The 9,730-nt window shown below is 55.4% G+C and overlaps 3 protein-coding genes across 3 annotated transcripts; 2 read left to right on the forward strand and 1 right to left on the reverse strand.

Annotated features, from left to right (window-relative positions):
- Nucleotides 1–1,315: 1,315 nt before the first annotated feature.
- On the reverse strand, nucleotides 1,316–4,226 carry B0H64DRAFT_406921 (uncharacterized protein). Its single transcript, XM_062804534.1, has one exon. It carries the CDS (start codon nucleotides 3,979–3,981, stop codon nucleotides 1,546–1,548), a length of 2,436 nt encoding a protein of 811 aa, XP_062656026.1. The 5' UTR covers nucleotides 3,982–4,226; the 3' UTR covers nucleotides 1,316–1,545.
- B0H64DRAFT_406923 (uncharacterized protein) lies at nucleotides 4,227–7,640 on the forward strand. The gene is made up of 4 exons (XM_062804535.1): nucleotides 4,227–4,975; nucleotides 5,029–5,255; nucleotides 5,314–5,983; nucleotides 6,037–7,640. The coding sequence occupies exons 1-4, from the start codon at nucleotides 4,707–4,709 to the stop codon at nucleotides 7,349–7,351; spliced, it is 2,481 nt and encodes an 826-aa protein (XP_062656027.1). The 5' UTR covers nucleotides 4,227–4,706; the 3' UTR covers nucleotides 7,352–7,640.
- A 658-nt stretch (nucleotides 7,641–8,298) lies between these two features.
- On the forward strand, nucleotides 8,299–9,637 carry B0H64DRAFT_467622 (Glyoxalase/Bleomycin resistance protein/Dihydroxybiphenyl dioxygenase; the record flags this gene model as incomplete). Its single annotated transcript, XM_062807722.1, has 5 exons — nucleotides 8,299–8,345; nucleotides 8,404–8,432; nucleotides 8,487–8,923; nucleotides 8,982–9,258; nucleotides 9,309–9,637. 5 exons carry the CDS (start codon nucleotides 8,299–8,301, stop codon nucleotides 9,482–9,484), a joined length of 966 nt encoding a protein of 321 aa, XP_062656028.1. The 3' UTR covers nucleotides 9,485–9,637.
- Nucleotides 9,638–9,730: the final 93 nt, after the last annotated feature.

Below are 9,730 nucleotides of genomic sequence, written 5' to 3' on the forward strand. Positions count from 1 at the left end.
GAGTCGGTAGCTTGGTGAACGGTGTTGTTAAGAAAGGGAAGCTGCTGCAACTCACCGAACAAGTGATCCCCTGTCGGCTAGAGTCACTCCTATTCCCAGACCGCAGCACTGGAATCCAAAGCCGTCGAGCTGCCGAGGACGTACTGCAGGACGCTTGGACCGGGCTGGCGCTAAATAAATCGAGAACCGTTGAAAGGAAACAACAGGAGATTTCGCAGGAAAAATTGAATCGCAACAATGCACACCGGAGAGCTCTTTTTTTGACAATTGCGCCCGGCGGTGATGGCAAGGAAGAGAGAGGTTCAGCCCCAATTGCCTCGAAGAGAAGAGAGGTGAAAAAAAGAGGAGCCGAGCCCGCTTTCTCATGTGCTGGGTGTTCCCAGATCGGCACAGCGCCGGCTTAGCGTGGTGGACAAGACAGGGGTAAGATTGTGGGGCAAACTGCAGCAAACGCCTGGCGGGGGGACAGTGCAGGGGTGGAGCCAGACTGGTCAGGCACTCGGGTTTGCCAGCCAGTGCCAGCTTTCCCTTTGGTGTGCTCTTGCTCTCTCTCACCCTCTTTTCATCCAGTCAAACCCACCATCTTGTCGCCTCACACACCGAGCTTGATATTACTGGGGCGGTTCATATCGGTTCGCTAGCGGTGTTCGATAGTAGTCACGCTTGAACGCTCTGAAAAGCATTTTGCTTTTGCTATTCGCTAGCGCTGCCGTCAGATGCTTAAATGCTGCACCTGTCCGCCCGGGCCGTTGAGTGCGCTGTGTGGTTCGAGGTTGAGGTTGCAATGGGTGAGGGGCAGACAGCTTCCATCACAATGCGAATCCCGAGTCGAGGGTTGAAACCCGTGGACTCGACGGCAGGTTTAACAGGCCACGATTATCGATTATAACCCCGGGATGCTTTGCGCTCTCAAACCGGATATCCATTCGGCCTGAGAGGATGAACCTGGACGTGTCGGGGAAATGGAACTGGTGGAGGGTTGACCCATTGACATACCCAGGCACCCAGGTTAGATCCCAGACACTGCATTGCGCCGTCTCAAGTAGACGGGCCCCTCATGCCGTGTGCAGATTTGTAGGATGGATACATTGGGAGATACGTCAATTGCGGTTTATAAACCCTGGAAAAGTAGGTACCCCCACGGGTTCCCTCGCCATCGAAAGGAGGGGGAAGGATAAAAGGAAGAGCTCTCATTGCCGACTGTGGATAAGTTAGGATGTGAGTGATGTGTCACTCGCTCGTTGGTGCACAATTACAAGTACATACCAAAAAGTTAACTACCTCGCATCAACAAGAGCACACGTGAATGTGACAGCAAGGCTAATGAATCTGCGTTGAATCAGACAAGGCTGAAATAACTAGCTAGGCATTGGGGGAACGAGCAAGTCCCATCCTGATATACTTTGTTATAACTGTTGGCCAACACAATTCATTCGTCAAGAAGTCGTTCGAAAAGCAAAGGGGGTATCTCTGTAGCAACGGCTAAACCAAAACTCCAACCAACGCAGCTCGCATCCTTCAACACCGACCTCTCTCACGCCTCCGTCAACGCCCTCGGGTAGGAGACCGATAGCGCCCCGTCCTTTCCAATCGCCTCTTCTCGGCCATGATCTCCTGCGGTGACCGTTCAAGAGTTTCCACCCACACATCCATGCAATTGCGTTGCCTGTCTGGCCTCCTGAGCTCATCCAGTAACCACACCGTCTCATCCTCGGACCAAGGCGGATAACCCAACTCTGGAGAAGGCGAGGCAGCCCGAGGCTGCCGAGATTGCGGTGCCAGGTGCCCGGCTCCCGGCGGAAGGTGTCGTCGCATTGAGGAGCCGGCGGATGGCGCTCGAGACTCTCTATTGGTCGGGGCCCCAACGCTAGAATTCGAGGGCTGAGTACGACTTTGGCTGCTCTTCCCGGGTGTGAACCAGTGCAATGTCGCCTTCCGGAATTTCTCAGCCAGCGGACGGACCTGGTTCGTGACCTGCTCTAGCGATAGCCGGAATTCCTTCTCCTGCTGCCTCGCGAGCGCCAATTCTTCTTCCTCCTTCCTCTGAATCTGTTCCCTGATATTTCTGTCCTGCTCCTGCATCTTTGCGATCCGCTTCTCCTCCTCGTATCGCTCCTGGTTAGCGTCGGCTCGCGCGTTGAAACTGTCCACCTGGTGCCGAATTTGCTGTATAAACTTTCTAACCATAACCCCCAGCTTCTCGCGGTTCTGCGTCGGATCTTCAAAATCATATTGCTGATTGGCGCTGTGTTCCGAGCCCACATTAATGCATTTTTGGAGACGCGACAGCCACCCCAGTGTGCCGAGCAGGTACTGTATAGTAGTCCAAGTGAAGATTCCTTCCCGCGGGGCGGAGTCATTGACCACGGCATCAGGTTCCCGCGCTCCGATGGCAAAAGATGTCTGCATGACCAGAACGAGCATCGGTATGACGCATGTTGAGAGGTCGTTGACTGTGCGCCTAGAGAGCCTGGCGTTCGTTAAACTCTCTACCTTCCGCACTGCCTTATCGACACTTGAGATGGCCGCGTTCAAGACTAGTTGTTGCTCGGCGAGATATTGATATTGCTCAGCGAGATCCAGCGCATTTGGCACCTCATCGAACTCATCTTTGAGACAGCTGAGGGTCTTGAAAATGCGCTTCCCGAGTCGCGTGCGAATAGGCGGGTTAACCCCAAAATCGGGCATGCTGGCGTAGAGCTCGGCCATCCATCTGTGCCCTGCCCCTGTCCAGCCGCTTCGGCCCATGAGTTTCGATATGTTTCTCAGGTGGCCACTGCATACGGTGATAGTGTCCTCGTTGTTCACGCAGGGGCGCACTTGGATGTCATCCATTTTCCGTTGCTCGGTTTCTTCATCGGACTCGGACTGGTCTGTCTCTTCCGCGTCATCGGTCTCGTCGGTTTCGTCGGTCTCGTCCGTCTCATCTTCCTCCCCCACCTCTTGTCTCTCTTGAGGTCTCTCTGGTTCCCTGTCCATAATCTGATTCGCCTGTCGCCTATCCCCATATACCACCAGTCCACGATTGCCCCTGTCCAATGACCTCGAAGCGTCAACCGGCACGATAGCCTGGTGAGGCTCACGGCGGCGAGGAACTGGAGTCGCTGGCTCTGGCTGCTCCTCTCGAATCAGTGGGAGCCTGTCATTCCTCTGTGGTGATCGTGGCTGGCGCGCTTGCCTCAGATTGGTCACCGTTTTTGTGCCTCGAATGGCAGCAGGATTGGGAAGCTCGGGATGGTCATTTTCTGGGACATCATAGATATCAACTAGAGGTCTTGTCGGCCGGCGCCTCGCTGCCGAGGACTGCAGTTCTGGACTGCCCCCAGGATGTGGGTATTCTGCGCCGGTGGGAACATCCTCTACTGCAGTCTCAGCAACACCGTTCCCATGTTCGGCTGGCCCCGCGTCGCTGCTCGGCTCGGGCGTCCCCATGATAATATGTGGAACATCAGGGCCACGCCTACGTTTCCGCGGACGCGGAGAATCGTATGTGCCGAAAACTTCAACGGAGTTGATCCCGCGCTTTAAGCGTCTTGCGCGGAGGCGACGGGCTGGCACATCGCTCGTCGAAGTCTCACGTGGAACCTCTGTCGAGTTCGCGTTGTGGCCTATCCCCGGCCCCCGGCCGCTGGGGAGATGTATCTCAAGCCGGTGTGCAGAGCGCGCGCTCGTGGCGTTGATCGCCGCATCAACATTGTCGTCCTCCCCTTGCACCTCGATTGTCTCCGCAACGTCGGGTGCTAGCCTTCGTCGCTTTTTTCGTGGCGCATCGAAAGCACCACTCGGACCTCGTTTTCTCTTAGATAAACTAGCGTTCCCCGGGGCAGGGTCTCTCGAGGGCCTCAGGGTTGCGGGAGTTCCAGACGCAGGCGTACGGCGGTGAACAGGCGGGGTTCGGGCTGGGATGGACTCGTTGTCAGAGCTGCTGTCGTCTTCCCTGGGTGCAGCAGAAGTACGGGCGCCGCGCCGAGTGGTGACCATGGCGAATGGTGGTTTCGAGATCGACCGCGACCGAAATACATATGGAGGTTGCCGTCGACGGGTGTGCTTGAATTGAAGGCACGGACAGTGTGTGTTTGGAAGGTTTTTGTTGGCCCGGAGATTATGGGCTCGCTCCCCTGCTGGGATCCACGTGCCCCGCAGCGCAGCACACCCCCAATGATGGACGCGGTGGCGTTGAAATTTACACGTACCAATACGAAAATATTTCGTCTTGTTCACGACCGGTCCAGCATTGCGCAGGAAAAGAAGTGAGAGGAACCCCAAGGCAGCCGAGACAGGCGCCCACCTCAAACATGATGGCGGCCTTCAGAATTGATGAGGTGCCTCTGATAAAAACATTGGTTGGAACGAACAAAGTACATACCTGACTGCCCGGTTTTCCGCCTCGGCGTCATTTGTGTTCTTGGCCCATTCTTGACCCACTCCTCCCAACCGCATTCAAGTTGCCTCCACTACCCTGATGCACCTCTTGCGGATAACCTGACGTGCCTGAGCAATAGCCCCACGCATTTTCGTGCTACCAAGATCTCGATTCTCCGCTGGAATCGCCCCCCCGGCGCCGAGCTTTATATATCGACCTGCGGAACTCGGTTTCCACGCGTCGCGGCAGGATGTACTGACGGGGACCGAACCCAAATCACACTCCAACGAATTGAAGATCCTTTTCGGCTCCAGCTCGCGTGTCCCGGCCGTCGCTTACGGCTATGATGACAATGAAAACGAATTCGATACTGCCCGCGCGCAGGATACCAACTCAACCCAATGGCTTTTCCGCCGTGCGATCTGCGGCCGTTGGGCTTGCCCGCGTGCTCTCAATGACCCTATCGACCGCCTACGCCGCGCCACTCGGCACACAGGGCCACGGTGGAGACGGGGACGAGCCCGAGGCCGAGGGTGCTAGCCTCTGGGTTCTTTACGTGGCCTCTCTGGTCCTCGTGCTATCAGGTGGCGCTTTCGCGGGGCTGACAATCGCGTAAGACAATATCGATCGCGACTCAAGTGTTACTGTTGGCTAACTTTGCCCAGGCTGATGGGACAGGATGGAATCTACCTCCAGGTTATGGCCGGAGACCCGAGCGAGCCGCAACAGAAGAACGCGAGACGCGTTTATGATCTACTCAAGAAGGGGAAGCATTGGGTTTTAGTTACCCTGCTCCTGGCCAATGTCATCGTGAACGAAACGCTCCCCGTTGTTCTCGACCGTTGTCTGGGCGGAGGTGTTGCTGCCGTGGTCGGGGCTACCTTTCTGATCGGTTTGTGTCCGCCTGTAGTGTTCCCCCATCCACGCCTATCTAACGCATTGCCAACCAGTCATCTTCGGCGAAGTCCTTCCCCAGTCCGTCTGTGTTCGATACGGCCTCCAAATAGGTGGCTACATGTCCAAACCGGTCCTCGCCATGATGTACTTGATGGCGCCCCTCGCGTGGCCGACAGCAAAGCTCCTCGACTGGCTGCTGGGAGAAGATCACGGAACGGTTTACAAGAAGAGCGGGTTAAAAACCCTCGTGACACTCCACAAGAACCTTGGTGAAGTCTCCCAGCGCTTGAACCAAGATGAAGTCACCATCATCAGCGCGGTCCTGGACTTGAAGGAAAAGCCGGTTGCGAATGTGATGACGCCGATGAGTGACGTTTTCGTTATGGCGGAGGATACTGTGCTTGATGAACCGACAATGGACATGATCCTGTCCGCCGGGTACTCCCGCATTCCCATCCACGAAACCGGCAACCCCACGAACTTTGTTGGCATGCTGCTAGTCAAGATTCTCATCACATACGATCCCGAGGACGGCAAATTCGTTCGCGACTTTCCGTTGGCCACCCTCCCAGAGACGCGTCCGGAAACGAGTTGCTTGGATATCGTCAATTTCTTCCAGGAAGGCAAATCCCACATGGTGCTTGTTTCCACGTATCCGGGGGAAGACCACGGCGCTCTTGGTGTCGTGACGTTAGAGGATGTGATTGAAGAATTAATCGGGGAGTATGTTCATTCCGGATCCCTTGCCACAAAACAGACGTGCTGACGGGAAACAGGGAAATTATCGACGAGTCGGATGTCTACATCGATGTGCACAAGGCCATCCGCCGCCTTACCCCAGCACCGAAAGCGAGAGTCCAGCGGCGGCTATCGGAAGATCCAAGCGGGAAATACACTGACGTCGCCCACATAAAATGCGATAGCGACAGTGCGATCCTCGACAGCAACAAAACAAGCCAAACGCCCGGCGCAACGAGTCACGATTCACCTTTGCTGTCCACCAGCCCGAAGACAGCAACACTGATAATGCGGAGGAGTTCTGCTGGATTGGACGGCCAGTTTGTCAAGACTACCGTCCCCGTGCGGGCAAATTTCCAGGATATCAAGCAACATCTCAAGCATCTCGGTCCCTCTAACCCGGCGACGAACCCCAACAAGACACGGTCAACCACTGTGAAGATCAAGCCGGGCAGCGGTATCCCGTCGGCTCAGCCACGGTCAGCCTCAGTGGCCGAACCGGCAAGTGATGAGACCCCAGTGGAGGAAGGTGACGAGACAACGAGTCTTCTCAAACCCCAAATATCTGTCAAGGACGGTGTCCAGGCGCTGCGGCAAACGTACGGCTCCGTTAGCCCTGCGATCACAGTGCAACTTGCACCACAATCAAATGGCATACCCGAGTTGAGACTAGACGAGGAGGAACAAGCCGACAAGTCAACGCAAACTCCCGCCCCTCCCAACCTCATAGACCTGGAGCCAGAAGAAGTCACACACCCCGTGCAATCACAAGAACAACAACAGCAGCAGGAGCAGCAGCAGCAGCAGCGGGAATCATCCCCGTCGCAGCCCAAGCGGCAACTGCGTGCTAGCTCAAGCGGCGAGAGCACCAACAGCGCCAGCGACAAGAAGGCGGACCCCAACACGCTTGGCTTGCAGCGGCCGTACGTCCGCAGCGGTAGTATCACAGAGAACGTCATCGAGTCCCGCGGCGTGCGCAAGGTGGTGCTAGAGACCACCAGCTCGAACGACGACGAGGAATCCGCCGTCGGGGTTTCCTCGTCGCCCGACCACCCGAGACTTCTGGGCCGTTCTACGTTCGGCCTCTTCGGGCGCGATCGGGAGAACAGCAAGGATAGGGAGAGCGAGATTGGCAAGGACGATGGGAAGAGCCAGCCGAGCCCGGTTGTCGAGGAGGAGGATGAAGAGGACGAGAACCTACTCTCGCCTGGCCCGGAAGATGAGGACGGACCCGAGTCGTATGCTGAGGCTGCTGCTAAGGGGACTTCTTCTCAGGAGGGTCAAGCGGGACCCTCGAGTGGGGCGGGGAAGAAGAAGAACAGGAGGAAAAAGCGGAAGGGTGGCAAATCATAGGCGGAAGGGCTGCTTGACTTGCTCATGGCGGTGTTGGTTTAATTTAAGATGGGGGGGAGGGAGGCATACAGTGTACATGTATCATTCAGTGTATTAGTGAAAAGGGGTCTCAAAGACTGGGATGGAAGAAGGGTTTGGAGGCAGAGGGTCTGGAAGCGCCAGCGGATGGTTGTTACTGTCTTGTTTTCCTTTCTTTTCTTATAGGGTATTATGTATAGAATGCTAGGGTATCACTGGTTATATCGTACTTTTTCTGGCCTTACCATATTGGAGACTCCAACCGTCTTCCACATCACCACCTACCTATCAAAACCACCGTCCACTCTTGAGCTTCCGTCGGTTGCATTCAACCGTTGACGTCAGTGACAGGTGGGGTTGCAGATTTGCTTGGCCCAAGCTCCAAGTTACCCCGCCGTGAAAGTTACATACCAAGCAGTACATGAAATCCGCATCTGATTTGCATGAAGCTCTTCGGCATGCGTACATTTGAAGCTCTAGGAAACGTCTGGTCTCTATGATTTGGTTGAGTCTGTATTTGGAACACAGTGCTAGAATGCAATTCACTTCCCAGAGACAGATTGAGGCCATGATGACCTCTCTTTTCAGAGGGAGGTGCAACCTCGACATACGGCTGTTGTAATTCTCAATACATTATGCGTAACATACATTGTGGAATGACATGACCACCATGATATGTTTTCCCGAAGAGCTTCAGTTCCCCCACTTCGAGTTGAGTCCCCCAGTCTCCGATTACCAAGCACCACATGAGTTTCTCACTCCGCGCATCTCAGAGATTGAGGTCTCTCTTTATTTCCTCACAACAAAAGCCTGCTTTCAATTTTAGACTAGGTAAATCCTGAGCGAAGAATATTTTAATTTGGGACATGTGAAGGAACTAACTACTAACCCCCGTAGATTCGAAGCTGATTCTCCGGCCCTTCGCAACCATGGCGTCGACAACGGAAACTAAGAACTACAAGTTCAACCATACCATGTGAGCTGCCACTTGTTATTTGGTCCAATCTGTGATTGATGCTGAATGTTGATATCAGGCTCCGGGTCAAGGACCCCAAGGAGTCGGGTACGTTGCCCACCCCTTCCCATTCCAAAACACCGTAGACTCACCTTCGCCAAGTCAAGTTCTACTCCTTCTTGGGCATGTCCCAGGTCAAGAAACTCGAATTCCCCGACGCAAAGTTCGACCTATACTTCATGGGCTACGACTCGCCCAAGGCCGCGTCTGGCGGTAACAACGTGTGGGACCGCGAGGGTCTGATCGAGCTGACGCACAACTACGGCACCGAAACCGACGCCGAGTACAAGGTCAACAACGGCAATGTCGAGCCGCACCGCGGGTTTGGCCACACGTGCATCAGCGTCGACAATATCCAAGCCGCGTGCCAGCGCATCGAGGAGGCCGGCTACAAGTTCCAGAAGAAGCTGACCGACGGGCGCATGCGCCATATCGCATTCGCGCTGGACCCGGATGGGTACTGGGTGGAGATCATTGGGCAGAAGCCCGTGGAGGAAACGGAGAGTGTTAAGGAGACGGATGTTGAGACGTATCGGATGGTGGGTTATCTGCATTCCTGCCCCTTGTTCGATATTGCCTAGATGCTAACTCGAGTAGAACCACACAATGCTCCGTGTGAAGGACGCCGAAAAGTCGCTAAAGTTCTACCAGGAGGTCCTGGGCATGTCACTGTACCGGAAACACGAAGCCCAGGCAGCTGGCTTCAACCTCTACTTCCTGGGCTATCCCGGAGGCAAGGGGGTTCCTGCCGAGGGTCAGGGTACCGCTGACCGCGAGGGGCTCCTCGAGTTGACCTGGAACTACGGCACCGAGAAGGATGAGAACTTCAAGTACCATGATGGAAATAGCCAGCCTCAAGGCTTCGGGCATATTTGTAAGTTTCACTCACAGGAAAGCGCGAAGTGGCGTACTAATTCAGCCCAGGTGTCTCGGTCGACAACCTCGACGCCGCCTGCGCCCGGCTCGAGTCTCTCAACGTCAACTGGAAGAAGAGGCTGACTGACGGCCGCATGAAGAACGTTGCATTCGTCCTGGACCCTGATGGATATTGGGTTGAGATCGTCCAAAACGAGCGATTCGCGGAGAAGGCCAACTTCTAACGCATCGGATATGCACGTCCGCGGCGGAATGCTGCCCCCCTAATGATAGGCAAAAGGCGCGTGACAGTTTCCATTCCGAGATACAAGGTAGCCAGTCACGAGTCCCGTTCCCCACGCCCTGCGCTGCACCGATACTGCGGAGCCGTGATAATCGTGCCGGACTGAGGCGAAGCTTGCAGACTCCTGCGTCCGCCAACCAGAGACCAGATCGATGGACGAGTCGGAGGTGCTGGCTACCTTTTTGCG

The sequence above is a fragment of the Chaetomium fimeti genome, assembly GCF_033439085.1.
Source record: "Chaetomium fimeti strain CBS 168.71 chromosome Unknown B0H64scaffold_7, whole genome shotgun sequence".
Classification (NCBI taxonomy): domain Eukaryota; kingdom Fungi; phylum Ascomycota; class Sordariomycetes; order Sordariales; family Chaetomiaceae; genus Chaetomium; species Chaetomium fimeti.